The 18,374-nt window shown below is 50.1% G+C and overlaps 2 protein-coding genes and 1 pseudogene across 3 annotated transcripts in view; 1 reads left to right on the top strand and 2 right to left on the bottom strand.

Annotated features, from left to right (window-relative positions):
- The window catches only part of DNAJC17 (DnaJ heat shock protein family (Hsp40) member C17), a 37,501-nt gene that overhangs the window by 18,008 nt on the left and 1,119 nt on the right, over positions 1-18,374 (top strand). The window contains exons 2-11 of one of the 2 annotated variants that reach the window (XM_059372541.1): positions 8,658-8,727; positions 9,032-9,090; positions 9,308-9,395; positions 10,980-11,065; positions 11,310-11,406; positions 11,943-11,986; positions 12,430-12,507; positions 13,024-13,104; positions 13,568-13,678; positions 17,926-18,050. In XM_059372541.1, coding sequence (XP_059228524.1) covers positions 8,658-8,727; positions 9,032-9,090; positions 9,308-9,395; positions 10,980-11,065; positions 11,310-11,406; positions 11,943-11,986; positions 12,430-12,507; positions 13,024-13,104; positions 13,568-13,678; positions 17,926-17,940 — 729 coding nt within the window. In that variant the 3' untranslated portion in view covers positions 17,941-18,050. Of the gene's footprint in view, positions 1-8,657; positions 8,728-9,031; positions 9,091-9,307; positions 9,396-10,979; positions 11,066-11,309; positions 11,407-11,942; positions 11,987-12,429; positions 12,508-13,023; positions 13,105-13,567; positions 13,679-17,925; positions 18,051-18,374 lie in introns of those variants that run through there. The other variant, XM_059372540.1, reaches the window with a different exon arrangement.
- On the bottom strand, positions 4,189-4,283 carry LOC132000391 (U5 spliceosomal RNA; annotated as a pseudogene).
- On the bottom strand, positions 13,691-17,919 carry C13H15orf62 (chromosome 13 C15orf62 homolog). The gene has a single exon (XM_059372542.1). The coding sequence runs from the start codon at positions 16,472-16,474 to the stop codon at positions 15,947-15,949; it is 528 nt and encodes a 175-aa protein (XP_059228525.1). The 5' UTR covers positions 16,475-17,919; the 3' UTR covers positions 13,691-15,946.

Genomic DNA, 18,374 nt, shown 5'->3' with positions numbered 1-18,374 from the left:
CAGGTCATGATCCCAGGGTCCTGGGATCAAGCCCCGCATCGGGCTTTCTGCTCGGCGGGGGAGCCTGCTTCCCCCCGCCCCCCTCTCTGCCTGCCTCTCTGCCTACTTGTGCTCTCTCTCTCTCTCTCTCTCTGTCAAATAAATAAATAAAATCTTAAAAAAAAAAAAGGCCCCTGCTATTATTTTATTTGTTTTACATATTCACATGCTCCTATGTTAGATATGTAATATTTAAAAATATATCTTCTTGATGGATTATTATATAATGACTGTTGCCTCTTATTATAGTCTTTGTCTTAAAGTTTATATTGTCTAAGTATAGCTATCTCAGCTTTGTTTAGCTATCTCAGCTTTGTTTTTTGGTTGTGTGGAATATCTTTTTCCATGCCCCCCCTTTTTAAAAGATTTTATTTATTCATTTGAGAGAGAGACAGAGCATACAAGCAGGGGGGTGGCAGGCGGAGAGGCAGAGGGAGAGGGAGAAGCAGGCTCCCAGCTGAGCAGAGAGCTCAATTTGATATGGGGCTTGATCCCAGGACCCTGGGATTATGACCTGAGCCAAAGGCAGACACCTAACTGACTGAGCCACCCAGGTGCCCCAAATCACACATAACTTATGAATCACATTAATTTTCCTATGTTTTCATTATCATTCCTGAGTAACTTTATCATTCTTTAACCTTTGTTTTCTCCTGTTCTTGGCCCAGTGTGCATTTTTTACCTGTATGTATGTTCTCACTCCCCAGCATTTCTTCATCCCAGGTCTGTGCATTAAAACTTGTTTGTGTGAGGGTTGTCTGGCTGGCTCAGTCAGTAGAGCATGTGACTCTAGATTTCGAGTCATGAGTTCAAGTCCCATGTTGGGTGTGGAGCCTACTTTAAAAAACAAAAATTGAAAAAAAAACCAACCCTGTTTGTATGAATTTATTCTTTTCCTATTCTTCTTCCATTACTCTTTTTTGGTTGAGGTTTCTTTGTTTAAGTTTTTTTTTTTTTTTTTTAAGAGGCACCTGGGTGGCTCAGTCAGTTAAGTGTCTGCCTTTTGGTCCTGGGATCCAGTCCCACATTGGGCTCCCTGCTCTGCGGGGAGTCTGCTTCTCTCTCTGCCTCTGTCTCACTCTGTGTATCTCATGAATAAATAAATAAAATCTTAAAAAAAAAAAAGATTTTATTTTTAAGCAATTCGAGACCCAACATGGGTCTTGAACCTACAACTCAGAGATCAAGACCTGCATGCTTCACTGACTGACCCAGCCACGTCCCCTGGTTGAATTTTTCTATTGCCCAATATAGCCTTTGATAAAAACACTTTTATTTCCATGCTTTATTGCAACCATGTCCCTCTTTTTTCATGTCCTTTCTTATTCTCAGTACCTTTCCCTCATTAAAGCAAAGCTTTTTTTTTTTTTTAAAGATTTCCTTCTTTTTTTTTTTTTTAAGATTTTATTTATTTAGAGAGAGAGAATGAGAGAGAGAGAGAGCATAAGTGGAGGGTTAGAGGGAGAAGCAGACTCCCTGCACTTACACTGGGACTCCAGGATCATGACCTGAGCCAAGGGCAGTTGCTTAACCAGCTGAGCCACCCGGGTGCCCCAAATGCCTTTTTTTTTTTTTTTAAGATTTTATTTATTTATTTATTTATTTTAAAAGATTTTATTTATTTGACAGAGAGAGATCACAAGTAGGCAGAGACACAGGCAGAGAGAGAAAGAGGAGGAAGCAGGCTCCCTGCTGAGCAGAGAGCCCGATGAGGGACTCCAGGACCCCGAGATCATGACCCGAGCCGAAGGCAGCGGCTTAACCCAGTGAGCCACCCAGGCGCCCCTAAGATTTTATTTTTAACTCATCTTCACACCTAACATGGAGCTCACACTCACAACCCAAAGATCAAGAGTCTCAACTCTACTGACTGAGCCAGCCAGGTGCCTCAAAAGCAAAACTCTTATATTTCTCCTAAGCTGGTCTGGCGCTCTAAGAGAAGTCAGGCTCTTTTACACCCTCTGTCTTGAATGTCCTTTCCAGCTCTCTGGTGGGAGAACTACTCACCTTTCAGAACCAGCTCGCTCTTACCCATCTGGGAGCCTATAGGGCTAAAGTTAGGCACTCCCTTCTCTGTGTTTTCATTCTTTTTAAATTATTATTATTTTATTTTATTTATTATATTTTATTTCATCATGATAAGTGTACGCTTTAATCCCCATCCCCTATTTTCCCTTTCCCCCACTCACCTCCCCCTGGTAACCATCAGTTTGTTCTTTATAGGTAAGAGTCTGTTTCTTGGTTTGTCTCTCTCTTTTTTTTCCTCCCCTTGTTTTTTTCTTTGCTTGTTTTATTTCTTAAGTACCACATATGAGTGAGATCAGATGGTATTTGTCTTCTCTGACTGACTTATTTTGCTCATCATTATACTCTCTGGTTCTGTCCACATTGTTCCAAATGGCAAAATATAGCTAAAAAAATATGTATCTATTGCACATCTACTTTATCCATTCATCAGTCAGTGGGCACTTGGGCTGCTTCCATAGTTTGGCTATTGTAAATAATGCTTCAGTAAACATTGGGGTGCATGTATCCCTTTGAATTAGTATTTTTGTATTGGGGGGGTAAATACACAGTAGTGAGATTTCTAGATCTAGGGTAATTCTATTTTTAAATTTTGGAGGAACTTCCATTGGCTACACCAATTTGTATTCTTACCAACAGTATATGAGGGTTCCTTTTTTTTTTTTTTAAGATTTTATTTATTTATTTGACAGACAGAGATCACAAGTAGGCAGAGAGGCAGGCAGAGAGAGAGATGGAAGCAGGCTCTAGAGAGCCCGCTGCAGGGCTCGATCCCAGGACCCTGATATCATGACCTGAGCCAAAGGCAGGCGCCCCTGAAGGTTCCTTTTCAACTGCCTCCTTGCCCAATGCTTGTTTCTTGAAGTTTGTTTTTTTTTTTAAAGATTTTATTTATTTATTTGACAGAAATCACAAGTAGATGGAGAGGCAGGCAGAGAGAGAGAGGAGGAAGCAGGCTCCCTGCTGAGCAGAGAGCCCTATGCAGGACGCGATCCCAGGACCCTGAGATCATGACCTGAGCCGAAGGCAGCGGCTTAACCCACTGAGCCACCCAGGCGCCCCTTGTTTTGTTTTCTTAAGTGAGCTCTATACCCAGTGTGGGATTGAACTCATGACTCTGAGATCAAGAGTTGCATGCTTGAGCAAGTGGGTGACTCAGTCTGCTTTAGGCTCAGGTCATGATTCTAGGGTCCTGGGATTGAGTGCCGGATCAGATTAGGCTCCCCGCTCTGCATGGAGTCTGCTTCTGCCTCTACCTCTACCCTCTGCTCATGCTCTCTCTCTCTCATGTGCTCTCCCTCTCTCTCTCAAATAAATAAATAAAAAAATAAATAAATAGAAACTTTAAAAAACAAACAAACAAAATGGAGTTGCATGCTCTATGGACTGAGCCGGCCAGGTACCCCTGTTTCTTGTGTTTTTTATTTTACACTTGATCTTAGCCAAAAGGCCGAGAAGCGATTTTTGTGTTTTTTATTTTAGTGATTCTGACAGGTGTGAGGTGGTGTCTCATTATAATTTTGATGTGTATTTCCCTGATGAGTGATGTTGGACATATCTCCAAAGAAGAAGAAAATGTGAAATGTGTCTTCTTTGGAGATATGTCCATTCATTTCTTCTGCCCATTTTTAATTGGATTATTTGTTTTTTGGGTGTTGAGTCATGTAAGTTCTTTAGTATTTTGGATACTAATCTTTTACCAGATATGTCATTTGCAAATATCTTCTCCTATTCAGTAGATTGTCTTTTAGTTTTGTTGTTTCTTTTACTGTGAAGAAGCTTTTTATTTTTATAGTCACAATAGTTTATTTTTGCTTTTATTTCCCTTGCCTCAGGAGACATATCTTGAAAAATGCTGCTGCAGCTGATGTCAGAGAGATTATTGCCTGTGCTCTTGAAGGATTTTTATGGTTTCAGGTCTCACATTTAGGTCTTCAGTCCATTTTGAGTGTTTTAGGTATGGTGAATGAAAGTGCTCCAGTCTCACACATGTGGCCATTTGTTGAAAAGACTGTCTTTTTCCCATTGTGTATTTATCCCTTCTTTGTCAAAGATTAATTGACCAGGTAACTGGATTTATTTCTAGGTTTTCATTCTCATGGACCACTCTTTTTTTTTTTTTTTGTAAGATTTCATTTTTTTTTTTTAATTATTCCTCTCCACGGAAATCTTTAGTAAAAGGCGAAAGATTTATGCGATCTGAAGAGAAACCAGAGTATAAGATTTTATTTTTTTTTTACAGAGAGAGACACAGTGAGAGAGGGAACAGAAGCAGAGGGAGTGGGAGAGGAAGAAGCAGGCTCCCCACTGAGTGGGGAGCCTAATGCCGGGCTCAATCCCAGAATCCTGGGATCACTACCCAAGCTGAAGCCAGATGCTTAACAGCTGAGCCACTCAGGTGCCTCTCATGGACCACTCTTATGGCATCACACAAAATAATGTCATTCATTGTTTTCATGACCATCCTCCTTGCTAAGCAGTGTCCTTCCTCTTCAATATCAGGGAAATACCTGATTTTTTCTATATCCCGACTCCAGTTCAGCCTCTTTATTCCTAGGTATTCCATCAGTGGACCCAGGAGGTGGGGTAGATTCAGTGCTGTACTTAAGGGCTCTCAGAGAGCTCTCCTCCTACCCTTAGATACCTCTCCTTGGGCATGAATACCATCCTGACCTTGACCTTCTGGCCTTACCTCTCTTCTTGCTAATAACCAGCTATTGTATGAGACTGGTAATTTTTTTGGATAGGATCTTGAAATACAGAATGATCAGTCCCTTATACCTTTGGAGGATGGTTTGGAAATTGAGGTCCAGGCCAGGCCTTGAGGGAGTCGGGTGGCCAGGATACATTAATTTGATTAGGGCAGTTGTATATATGTATGTATGTATGTATTTTTAAGATTTTTTTATTTGTTTGACAGAGAGAGAGCACAGCAGGGGGAGTGGTTGGCAGAGTGAGAGGGAGAAGCAGGCTTTCTGCTGAGCAGGAGCCCGATATGGGGCTTAATCCCAGAATCTTGGGATCCTGACCCTTGGAAAGGCAGATGCTCAACCAAGAGAGCCACCCAGGCGCCCCAGGGGCAGTTGTATTTAGCTGTAAATTTGCAGAGAGTGTGGAGCTGGAAGGGCAGAGTTAAGACAGGGTCGGGGTCCATGCAAATGGAGGTAACCTAGGTCTAGTTATACTGTTGGTTCAAAAAAAAAAATCTGAGGACACTGTTACAGACATTTGTCAAAGGAACACATTCTGGAAAGAGACTTGATAAAGAAGCAAATTAATAGGGCGCCTGGGTGGCTCAGTGGGTTAAGCCGCTGCCTTCCGCTCAGGTCATGATCTCAGGGTCCTGGGATCGAGTCCCGCATCGGGCTCTCTGCTCAGCAGGGAGCCTGCTTCCTCCTCTCTCTCTCTCTGCCTACTTGTGATGTCTCTCTGTCAAATAAATAAATAAATAATCTTTTAAAAAAAGAAGCAAATTAATATATAGATAGATTAATTTCATATTATTACATAATTAATTTTTTCCAGTTAGAACAAGTGTTTTCCTATTTAAGTAAAAACAAAGCCAAGCTTTTTGTTTGTTTCCATGTCCCCTTTTTTATGGTTTTGCAGCAGAATGCCCAATATGAAACATAATTACAAATACTCAGCTCCCACAGGCATCTGGACTCTAAGGTCTGTGTAGCAAAGCGAAACAAAACAAAAAACCAGTTTCTTTTATATAGAACATCCAAAATGAATTATAAAACACACAACAGTGCTTAATATCTTAATCTTTTAATAAATACTTCATTCCTTTAGAATAAAGTCCATAAAGCATTCTCTCAAAAAAAAAAAAAAGATGAATGTGTCATCCACGCTCCTTTTTTTTTTTTTTTTTTTAAAGATTTTACTTATTTCTTTGTCAGAGAGAGAGAGAGAGAGGCCAAGAAGAGGGAGAAAGGTGACAGAGGGAGAGGGAGAGGGAGGCAGGGGGAGAAGCCGACTCCATGGCTGAGTAGGGAGTCTGATATGGGACTCGAGCCTAGGACCCTGGGGATCCTGACCTGAGCTGAAGACAGATGCTTAACCGACTGAGCCACCCGAGTGTCCTCAGACAGAACATGTTCTTTCTATCTTGCTTTTTTACTGGTCCTTCTTGCCTCTTTTCACCCTTTTACTGTCTGTTTTGGGTTTATAAAAGTGAACATATAATACTTTTAAATAGCCCCATGATACGAAAGAAACTGTCTTCCACAAAATGCCCAATATCGGTAGCCACAGCCCTCATCCTGGTACTGAGGAAGTCCAGTCCGAGGGCAGGCAGCTTTTACGTTGAGGTGACACACACCTTCTTCTCCCTACCTCTTCCTTTCACCCATCTCAGAGAGAGAGGAGTGGGAGAGAGGCAGAAACAAAACCCCAAAGAGCCCTATTTGCTGGCATAGTCAAGGATAAAGGTTTATTTTATTTATTTTATTTTTTTTAAGGATGAAGGTTTAAAAGGATACCCACCATCCAGTTAATGCTGGAACTTGAAGCGAGGGTTGGTGGACTGGGGACATTAGTATTGTTTTACTTATTGAAGAAGAAAAAGAAACCCAACAAATACAGGACCCTAATATATAAAGAATATATAATAAAGGCTTAGTTTTAAATGAAAAAGAAATGAAGCAAGGGGTACAGTGGAGGAGGCAAAAGAAAGAGGGAGAAAAGATACTATCACCTCTTCTCTAATTAATTTTTTAATAGTGAAATCAGAGCCGGATGTTATTTTTTAATGGTGAAAAGGTAGATTGGGTTGGGGAGGACAGCACGTGGACCAGGTGAGCACAGGTAGACGATTGGGAAAGAGTATAGGAAGGCACACATTCACCCTGGCTGATCCTGTCCTCGAGTGGAATCTGTCTCCTGGGCTGAGCCAGGTGCGCCCTGAGCGCCTGATGGGCGTGGTCGCCCTGGCCGTGAAGATGTAGTGCCCGCCGAAGCCCAGTAGGTGGCAGCACATTCCTGAGGTCCGAGGTGGTAGTGGAGTGAGGCACCCGGCCACAGCCCTCCCTTGCTGGTGCTGGCTGCTTGCCTCTGAACGTCCTTACTTAGCAACTTTGGGTAGAAGTATTTATTGGTTTCCTCTGAGAAACCTAGAAAGCCAGTTGGCTTAGCTACTTGAGGAAGTTCTGTGCAGAAGCTCCTCCTCGCAGGAGGTTTGAGTGGCAGGTAAGGTGTGCAGGGAGAACTGAGAGCAAGGTCTCAGGAACTGGAGGCAGATTCTGGGATTTTGTGCTCTGCCTTGCCTTTAAAACAGTGGAGCTGGCTATAAATGAGAGAGAATTTTGGCGGCTCTGTTTCTTTATTTTTACTAAGCTAAGAAATAATACCTTTTTTCCTTTTAATTCAGAGGTACAAGATAAAAACCAAAGATGGACCATAACTAAGATAACCCCTTTTGACTATAAAAAATGATTTTAAAATAAGACCTGTTTAAGGTTTGAAAATTTGAACTACAGAAAAATATAAAATAAGATGTAAATGGCGGTGCCTCGGTGGCTTAGTCAGTGGTGTGTGTAACTCTTGATCTCACAGTTGTAGGTTTGAGCACCATGTTGGATGTAGAGATTACTTAAAAATAAAATCTCTTGGGGTGCCTGGGTGGCTCACTTGATTAAGTGTCTGACTCTTCAGCCCTTATGAGATCAAGACCCTGAACTGGGGTCCATGCTGGGCTGGGCAGGAGCCTACTTAAACAAACAAACAAATAAACTAAAACACAGGGGCGCCTGGGTGGCTCAGTGTGTTAAACCTCTGCCTTCAGCTCAGGTCATGATCTCAGGGTCCTAGGACTAAGCCCCACATGGGGCTCTCTGCTTAGTGGGGAGCCTACTTCCCACCCCCTCTCTCTCTGCCTGCCTTTCAGCCTACTTGTGGTATGTCTGTCAAATAAATAAAAATCTTTTAAAAAACAAACAAAAAACCCACAACTTTGTTATTCCCCACAAAGATGTATTTATTTATTTGACAGAGAGGGAGCACAAGTAGGCAGAGCAGCAGGCAGAGGCAGAGGGAGAAGCAGGCTCCCCACTGAGCAGGGACACCCCCTCCACAATGCAGGGCATGATCCCAGGACTCTGGGATTGTGACCTGAGCCGAAGGAAGCTGCTTAATTGACTGAGCCACCCAGGCACCCCCCCAAAAACCCCAACTTTTAAAAAATAAATAAATACTAGTACAGTGGACATTTTTGTATGCTTGCTTTGAGATACTTGTACAACTCCAAATTCCTACCGGTGATCAGAAGGCAAATACATTTTAAAGCTTGTATGGCTGGCTGTAAAGAAACCCACTGCACCAGGAGCCCTTCTCTGTGGGGACACTGGTACCTAGCAGGAAGTAGGCCCAGCTTCCCTGCTGTAGGACAGCAGTCAGCTCCCTCCATGGCTTTTGCCTTCCCCACTGCAAATCTCCCCAGAGGTTGTGAGGTGAGTGTTCCCGTGTGGGAGCCTCCAGCCTTTCTTATAGCGTGGGGGAGCACTCCCTAGAGTCCCTTTATCGCTCTAGTGAGATTTTCCTTTCTGTCCTGGGGTGAGAGAGTGAATAACCACTTTGTCTGGCTCTTCCAGGTGAAGAAGGCCTATAGGCAGAAGGCCCTCTCCTGCCACCCAGACAAAAACCCGGATAATCCCAGAGCAGGTGAGACTCTCCCAGGTGTGGGAAGGTGAGACCTGCTCACCAGGACATGGTGTCTCCCCCATCTCCGCCCCCGTGGGCATGCTGGGGAGTGCTTGCATGTGCAGGCAGCCCCAAGCCTGCACTTTGCATTTGGGGGGCATCTGGTCGGTTGCCTGTGCAACCCCCTTCCTTTGCTGGTCCATCATCTGCTGATATCTGCCTTCTTGCCAGCCTGTGGCTTCTCTGAGGTGCTTTTCTGAAGGAGCACACCGTCATCAAGCCCAACTTCATTTTCTCCTCTCTCTTTTTTGATATGTATTTTTAGCTGAGCTCTTCCACCAGCTTTCTCAGGCCTTGGAGGTACTGACCGATGCTGCAGCCAGGGTAAGCTCATCCTCCTCCAATTGCCTTGTCCCTGTGGTATGAGCCCACTGTAGCACCTCGGCCTCAGTCCCCTGTACTCTGCCCAGTAGCCCAGTCCTTGTGGCCCTAGCCTGAGGCCTGATCGCCAGGCTGCCTCCCAATGGCCCTGGGACTGCAAGGCTGTGCTCTGGGCTAGTCCGCCAGCTGAGTGCTCCTTGATGTTCCTTTCTCCTGCCAGGCTGCATATGACAAGGTCAGGAAAGCCAAGAAGCAGGCAGCGGAGAGGACCCAGAAACTTGATGAGAGAAGGAAGAAAGTGAAGCTTGGTAGGTGACATTGTGGTGCTGGGTGGCCTTTGGTTTCCCTGGGCTATTTTCACATAGCCCTTCACCTTTCTTCCTGGAACCATGATTCTAGCACCTCCGAACTTTTCGGCTCCAGCTCTGGGCACAGCCCTGCTGTCAGGGGTGGGTCCTGAAGGACACTCTTAGGAATAAGAGCAGTGACTAGATTTACTACCGGCTAGCGTTGTGACAGATGCCTCCTGTAATTACGACAACTATCCAAGGAGGTGGGTATTACCAAACCCATTTTTTATAGATAAAGAAGCTAAGGTACCAAAAGGGTAAGAATCACTGAAGCTGGGATTTAATCCCGCACGGTATGAGTGAAGCCTGTTTTCCTGATCACCGTGCCATCTTGGATCTTTCCGTGCGTCCCAGCCTCACTTCTGCATGGAGCTTTCACTCTGTGGAGTCCCCTCAGAAGGATCCAAATAGGCATTCTTTTTTTTTTTTTTTTTAAATAAACAGTTTTATTATGGTGTATTTTGAATATCATCTACCCATTTCAAGTGTACGATTTTTTTCTTTAAGATTTTATTTATTTATTTGACACAGAGAGATCACAAGTAGGCAGAGAGAGGCAGGCAGAGAGAGAGGAAGGGAAGCAGGCTCCCTGCTGAGCAGAGAGCCCGACGCGGGGCTCAATCCCAGGACCCTGAGATCATGACCCGAGCCGAAGGCAGAGGCTTAACCCACTGAGCCACCCAGGCGCCCCTCAAGTGTACAATTTAATGATTTTGAGGAAATTTCCCAAATGGTGCAACTGTGACTGTAAATCAGCTTTAGAACATTTTTATCATTGCAGTAAGATTGTTCCAGATGGTCTTTACCCAATTTTCCTCCCCTTCTTCTTGCCTATTTGACATCCATATATTTAATATGTACATATACCATCCCGGTTCTTCCATCTTGCTATCAAGAACAAACAAAAAAACCTGGTGATTCTAGATAAGTAAAGTGCCCTGAGAAGAAAGCTGTGAGTGCCAGGCTGGAGAGGAGGGTTTGTCACAGCAGCTGGCCTGGCCTAGGGCCACAGGCAGGTTTCTCTTGGAAGGTGGGAAGGGCTCCAGGACATGGGGTGATGTCTTCACACAGACTCTGCCATTGCTGTAGGAGCCACCAGACTCTAGTCCCAAGTGAGGCTTGGTAAATGTGGGCTGAGAGGGAGGTAGAGAAGATGGTGGGGCCTCGATCTCTGCTGTGGGAGAAGCGTCAGGCTGTGGTGCCAAACCACAGGAGCAGGCCAGCAACTCCACCCTCGGCATCCCTGCCACATGGCCCTGGGCTGCTGACCTAAGCAGCCGCCCACACCCTGTTCACTGATCGGAGAACCAGCTTGGTCAGCGGGAGCTGATTTAACTCTTGCAGACCCCAGCCACTCGGCTGAAGCCTATACTTCATCTGTGCTTTGACTTTTCTTGATGAAGACTAACTTGGGAGCACATGGGGCTGGAGGGAGGCGGGAGAGCTACTCTGTGGTTTCACCCTCCGTGAGACTCTGGGTGGGCTGCGGCCATGTAGAAACTGCTTAGATCAGACACTGGGTCACTCAACTCTCATGCCCAGACCTGGAGGCCCGAGAGCAGCAGGCCCAGGCCCACGGCAGTGAGGAGGAGGAGGAAAGCAGGAGCACCAGGACACTGGAGCAGGAGGTGCGTCTGGGTGTGTTAGCCCAAATCCATCTGCAGGAAATGGAGGAGGGTGGGCCTGGGTGGCTTTTGTGGCTGCGGACGGCATGCCCTTCCCTGTTCCTCCGTGGGGTCTGGGTAATCTGTCCGACCCGCAGGTTGCTGAGCCCTAGCTTGCAGGTGGAGCCTCCCAGGGACCTTCACAAGGGCAGCCAGCCTGGAATTGGATCTGCACAGAATTGTCACTCCCCCCAACCCCGCTCTGCAGATCGAACGCCTTCGAGAAGAGGGCTCCCGGCAGCTGGAGGAGCAGCAGAAGCTGATCCAGGAGCAGATACGCCAGGAGCGGGAGCAGAGGTTGAGAGGTACGCATCCCTCACATCCCCCGACATCCCCTCTGAGGCAGATACCCAGAGCGGCCGCACGGGCTGTTCGGTGGAGTTGCTCTGGAGGTTTCCACCTGCTTGGAGCCCTGGGGGCACCTGACTCAGACATACGCCACCTGTCCCTTCTTCCCACCACTTCTCTGGGGCCTATTTGTTTTTCACTCTGCCTGAAATCTGCTGGCCCTGTTTGAGTCCTAAGCAGAGCTGACTCTATAATTTTAGAGCAGTTCGGTAGGGCGGAAGGTTCTGGGATACTTTGTTTCAGTATAACTATGCTTTTGTTGGTAAAGTGCTAACCATGGCCTTCAGCTGGGCAGACGGCCCCTGAGGGAGCAGCTCCTCTGGGTGCGGGTGGGATTGCCTCTACTTCCCCCCTGAAGCTCATCAGCAGGGCAGATACTGCCCTTGGTAAGGAGTGACTTTTTATAGGTCCTTCAGGCTCTGGGTTGTGTCTCCTTTAGAGAACCTGCTGCCTCCCTCCTATTCTACCTTGCTAATTTTCCCAAATTTTTTAGGAAAGGCAGAAAGTCCTGAAGGCAGAGGAACCCCTAAGCTAAAGGTGAGCCTTGTGGGACCCATGAACCACTGCACAGTACCCCTTATCAAAAAGAACAGATTCTTCTGGGGGTTCTAGGGGTTCTGGCTGGGATGCCAGGTCTCTGGGAGCCAGCACCAGCCGCCAGGTCCTTCCATCCTCCTGCTGCCTAAGGATCAGATCAGCCTCTCAGAGCTCACCCTGAAAAGCCCTCTTAGCCCTGGCAATTGCCGGGCAGCGCTCCCCAGAAACCCTGGAAGGGGAACATCTCATGGGGGTGGAAGTGTGGTCTCAGGTGAGCAGGCCACTCTGCCTGTCCATTTTCAAGAGAAACACATTTTTGCGGGGTCACTCCCTAGATGACAAGTGCCTAGAAGACCATCAGGTGTTGCTCTGCCCATTAAGCTCAGGCGCTGGCACTGTTCGGGGTCAGAGTTTAATGGTGGTGCCCATTGCTGTCCTTGCAGCTAAAATGGAAGTGCAAGAAGGAAGATGAGTCAAAAGGCGGCTACTCCAGAGATGTCCTCTTACAGCTTTTCCAGAAGGTCTGCCCTGCCACCTTCCCTCTTTCCCATCACTTCTGCCCGTACCTCAGCCAAAACCCCGAACCTCCACGCCTAAACTTCCCTTAACATCTCTGCCAGCCTTTTTTGCTGTCTCACAGACCACAGGGCAGCCCAGAGGCTTTCTCCGCCAGCGGCCATCTGGTTCTTGTGTTGCCATGTCCCCTCCAGTCTCGTGTCGCCCTCCCTGCCCAGCTCTGGACCTTGCCATCTGGAGTGTGTGGGGAGAGACGGGGTGGGAAGGTGGCACAGAAGCCCCATCCCCTTTCCCACCTTTGGTGACAGTCTCAATCTTCAGTCCTTTGCCCAGGTCTCCTTTCCTTTGCTACCACATTGCAGCAAAAACCCTTTCTTTCCCATCTCTGATCCCTCTCTGGGAATTTAGCAACAAAGCATTATCGGCCAGCCAAAAATGCCCCGGCAGGCCTCAGGCCAACCCAGACTTGTCTTGCTCCCAAAGGCTGAACCATGCTTACTGGGACCCCCTTGTCCTTACAGTATGGAGAGGTGCTTAACCTGGTGCTTTCTAGTAAGAAGGCTGGCACTGCTGTGGTAGAGTTTGCAACCATCAAGGCTGCGGTGAGTGCTGGGGGAGGCTTTGGGGGGCCATGGTGGCCCCACTATTTCAGAGTAGGAGCCAGTACTGTGGCTCCCTTCTGAGCTTAGGTATCCATACTCCCAGAGGCTCCCCCACCCCCCCACCAATTCCTGGGAGTAGAGGCACAGCAAGTGAAGATAAGGGAGAGCAGAGGCCGACTCTGTTTCCTGCTTCACACCCTCTACCCTCTACCCTTTACCCTCCTTTGGGAGCTGGCATCCCTCCAGGAATGCTTTGCCTCTCTCCCCACCCCCTAGTTAGAAGGCTCATACCCCCCACTCACCCATGAGGAGGGTTAAAGCTTCAGCCCATCATTGTGTGAGGGTTGCTTGGTTTTGTCTGGAGGATGACAGTGCTGGTTCTGGTTCTTTCTGCTGGTGTAGAGAGAGCCATTTTATGGTTGATTGGAGCCACGGGACCAGGACTGGGTACTGTGTTTGGCAGGAGCTGGCTGTCCAGAATGAAGTGGGCCTGGTTGATAACCCTCTGAAGATTTCCTGGTTGGAGGGACGACCGCAGGGTGGGAGGGGCCCCAGCCACTCAGGACTGTCACAGGTAAGGAACCATACCTCTGTCAGCCGGGTCTGCTCAGGGTTTGTGGGACCTTTTCCTGTCTGGGCTCTGCTCGGGGCCCTTTCCTCCCAAATCCAGGTTGTCAGGAGCAGAGTGAGACTGGCAGGTTTGCCAGCCTAAACAGGACTGGGATTCTGTCCTGACTCTTTCTGTCTCTGAGTGCTAGGACCCCAGCCCACACAGAATACTTAGACCTTACTTTCCCGCCACAACCCCGTGTCTGGCTGGGGCTCCTACCCTCACCCTGAGGGGCTTTTCTGGCCCCCAGGCTGCTTGGTTGTTGTGTGAAGCCCTGGGTGCTTTGACTACCTGGTGCTGCAGGCTGCTTGAGCGCCCTCTTGTCCCCCACCACTCCCACCGGCTCCTGTTCCCAGGGTGTCTGGAGCTGCCTGGGGCAGGGGCCAGCAGGCAAGAGGAAGCCTCCTCAGTACCAGCACTAGCGCCTCTGCCGGTCCCAGGGCGCTGCCTGCACAGATGCCTTGTGGTATGGCACAGATCTGGCGCCGACTCTCAGCCTTCCAGCTTTGTGAGGGTTTCTGTTCGCCACCTGCACACACCTGGCCCTCGTTACACTGGCCCACTTTGGCAGGACAGAGAGCCTTCGGGCCCAGAGCTGTCCCTTCCCTGAAATGGCCCATGGATCTGTTGGGTGCCTCAGGCTGCCATGCTCACAGCCCACTCCGTGGGGGAGAGGGTCCCCAGGGTCCGCAGGACTTTGCTCTCATTGCCTCAGCTGTGCTTGCTCCCCTGTGTGCTCTCAGCTGGCTGGGAGTGTGGCCCAGGACTGGGACAGAGGAGAAAGATGAACGGGCAGGAGCCCTTCCTTAGAGACCTCATTCCCCACTGTTAAGTTCCAGCATTTCACAGCCCGAGAGGACAGTCCATAGGCCATGTTACAAAGGACTTTATTCATTTTCTCCTGCATCCAGAGGGGAGCCTTTGAACTCCGCAAGTCCGCACAGAGGAGGGTAGAGGGAGGCTGTCGGTATAGGTATGGAAGCCGTGTGCGTCGAAGCTTCCTCTCCCTCTCTGCCAGGCTTGGAGAGGCCTGTGGTGTCAGAACCACGTGGCCAGCCAGTCTGAGTTCTGGTTGCAAGTCTTCTGGCCAGGCCATGAGACGGGGGCAGTAGCACAGCCCTTGGCCTTGACCAGTGGGCCGGCCCTGGGTAGCAGGCCCCCATCGTCAGGGGGGTTGGGCAAGGCAGAGCTCCTCAATCCTGGTGGAGGATTCTGGAGACCTCTTGAGCTGCTTCACAGTAACAGCCACAGGCTTCGTGTCCATTCCCGATCCAGTTCTCCTATGCTCTTGGGGCAGAAAGGGAAATCTGCCACTGTTCCCGCTACATTTCCCAAGGGTTCCCATCACTAAAATTCTGGGAACTGCCCCAAGCACCCCTTTGCAGGCTGTGCCTGTGCCTTTGGCTGCCATTCCCTATAGCCTCCTTCCTTGGGCACCAGGCGTGCTCTGGACAGCTGCCTGGGCGGCTTGTCTTGTCCATTTTTGGCAAGTGATTTGTTTGCCCTTCCCCCTGAGTTGTACTGTGCACCTCTACCTGCCTCTCTTTTTTTACTCTGCCAGTCCCTCCCCTTCCCTGCAGGTCCTGTTTATCCCCTTATCCCACTGTGCACTCATGGCTCCAGGCCATGGCCTAGACCCAAGCTGCCTGCTAGGGCTTTCTCCAGTGATGTTCATGTTCAGCCAGCACTGTCCAAAGTGGTAGCCATTCATCACGTGTGGCTGCTGAATTTGAAATGTGGCTAGTGCAGCCATGGAACTAAATTCTTAATTTTACTTCATTTCAATTTGAACAGCCACACACAGTTAGTGGGTGGGACCCATTTTGCCTTGCCCTATCCTGTGATGCCTCTCTGTTAACAGTGGGTTCTAAGGGGCTGGTGCAGGACACCTGTCTGACCCGCGCAGTCTGCATGTCCTCCACTCCCCTGGACTCACCCTTTGTGCTGTCCTCCCCCTCTGCTGGCCTCTGCCCCGTCCCTGTGGTTACAGGCGTGGCCTCCCTTGCCCAGCCCAGCCAACTGCCTTCAGGGCTTCTGCCACCAAGTGCCCCCTCACAGCACTTCCAGCTTGCCTCTGTGCCTCTGCTCCCAGGTGATGTGGAGGACTTCAGGACCTGGAGGGCAGGCATGACCCTGGATTTCTCTTCCTAATTCTCCTGAATCTGCAGCTGTACCCTCCTTCCAGGCTTCCGGCTCTTCCAGTGACCCCACCTCTGCCCACCCGCACCCCATTCAGAAGCTAGGTTCACTCGGAAATTGCTCCCTCAGCATCTGTAGAACTTCCTCAAGAAGTGAAATCCCCAGGTCCACTTTGAAGGAGAAGAAGGGATCACTGAGGTCTGGAGCAGGTGTCCCCTGGAAGGGGGGAGTGTCCAGAAGGCCATTGTCAGAGTAGTGGTGGAGGGCGCCTGCCAGTGAGAGCGCAGAAGGCAGGGTGGCCGAGTAGGCCGTGTGGTAGGCGGGCGGGGGCTCCAGGATGTTGGGGCAGCTGGAGCTCTCTCGGTAGAGGCGGGGAGGCTTGGGCGGGGCCAGCAGGGTGGCCCGGGGCTGCTCGTCCCCCCACAGAGGCAGGCGCCGGCCATCTGGCCGCCCTCGCAACTCCCGGATGACTTCTCGGTTGCTGTACTCCTCATGGTCCCCGCCAGCTGTACTCGCCTGGCTGAGCACGCTGCCCTGTCGCCGGAGTCGCCGTGGCCGCCCCAGGCTCAGTCGCTTGAAGAAGGAGGCATTGCGGAAGGAGCCTTTCCGCCAGGTCTCCATGGCATGCAGGGGAGCCAGCAGACAAGCAGCCCAGTTCAAGAGTAGCTAGTCACCATGGGGTCCCTGCTGGAGCAGTGAGTGGCTAGAGCGTGGGGACAGCCCTGGCTAGAAGCACAGACTTTTGGCCAGCATCTTGGGCGGCAGCAAGAGGTCCTGGGACGAGGGTGCTTTTGTCTGGGAGAGCTGAGGGGTGGGAGTTCCTGGCAACAGGAGTTTCCCAGAGGGATCGGCTTGGCCTGGTTACTTGATCGGACAGTGGGGAAAAACCCCAGGAGGAAGAAGCAGCACTTACTGGAGTCGCAGTGCGGGCAGCCCCATCTGAGGTGCCAATGATGGATGTCGCGGTGCTGGAGCGGCCTGGGCTGCTTCCCTGGGGGCCGCCGCTCTGGGTGGGCCCGAGCTCACCTTGCCTTCCCGTCCCCTGAACTTGGCCTCTCCGCCGCAGCGCCCGGACTCTGATGAGTGGCTTGGCAGTTTGTGCCGGTGTGTGGCAGTGGGGATTGTTGTTTTCAGGTGACTCAGTCAGGTGGGAAGCCAGGTTTCATGCTCTTAGGTAATTGCAGCATCCGAGGGCTGGGATTGGGCCAGCGGTGGCCAACACCCCCGGGCACTGGGGAGCTTCGGATTCCCCTGAGGACTCTCTGGGGGCAGCCCTGCTTTGTGCGTCACCACTGTTGCTTCCTTTTCCCCCTGCAGCCTCTCTGCCTGGGGCCCTAACCCCCTTAGGCCCCCAAGTGTCTGTGAGGGAGGGGCCCCAGGAGGGTGGGTATTAATTGAAAGGCAGGCATGTGGAACAGTTGTTGGGGAAGGAAGAGAGACCTGTCTCTAGTGTGGGTGACTCAGTCCTGGGGCCTGGTGACAGGCCCTCATTAGCCAAACCTGCAGGTACGAGGGGGAAGAGACAGAGGGTGTGTTAACGGGAAGCAGCCCCATGCCTATAAAGGGCTGGCCCCTCCCTCGGCTGGGCTCAGGGCATGCCAGGGTGCCTCTGAGGTTTGCTCTGCAGGGCAGCCTTACCTTGGAAATGGGGGAGCTGCTCTCCCCATGGCCTGACACCCAGTCTGGCAGTTTCTCATCTTCCTGGATTTACTCCCATAGCCTCAGGGCAGGAGGGAGCAGTTGAGGGCCGAGGTCCTGCTGCCTCCTCCTGCCTTGCCCTTGGGTCACTTGCGCCTTCTTTGGGGTCCCCCCGCTGTGGAAAGGGCTGAGCCACACAGGGCTGCCTTAAAGTGTCAGCTGTGCCCTGGGCCAGGTTAGGTAGGTGGGCCTGGCTGGGAGGGCTCTTGTTCTGGGACAGAGAAGGAGGCTGGAATGGTTAGAGAAGTGGCGGGCGGTGGGGGGGTGCTGGTCCTGGGCTGAGTCACACTTCCTGGTTCTGTACAGCCCTAACCTCAAACCAGTTGGCCATGGTCTGGCATCTTAACCGGGGTCACTCCCTTCATATTCCCCAGGTCACTGACCACTGAACCTCCCCCAGCTTATTAGTGAGCGAGCACTCGCTGGGTCTGCCGCAGGACAGGCTCTGCAGTTGGCTGTGTCCGCACCCCCTGGCCTGGCTTACTGTGTGGCAGCTCAGGTGGGCCTCACGCTTCACACAGCTTTAGCTATACTGATGGAAGAAGTGCTTTGGTCCCTGCGGTAGACCCTATGGCAGTGTGGGGTTGGAGGGGGTGGGAGGATCGGAGCTCCATCGCAGGGCTGCCTCTTGGGCCCACAACACTGGCATGTTGGGTTGGTTGTTTATTAGTCTTTTGATTATTGACATATAGCACTGCTTACTCCCCCGCACTGTGCTGGCAAGATCATAAAAGAAAAAGGCACGGGCCCTGCCCTCCAGCAGGCCTGGTGTGTATTTTTAGGAGGGGAGTGGCCTCATGCGTGTTTCTCTCTCCTTCCAGTG

The sequence above is a fragment of the Mustela nigripes genome, chromosome 13, assembly GCF_022355385.1.
Source record: "Mustela nigripes isolate SB6536 chromosome 13, MUSNIG.SB6536, whole genome shotgun sequence".
NCBI classification, from domain to species: domain Eukaryota; kingdom Metazoa; phylum Chordata; class Mammalia; order Carnivora; family Mustelidae; genus Mustela; species Mustela nigripes.
This window is presented reverse-complemented; position numbering and strand designations above follow the sequence as displayed.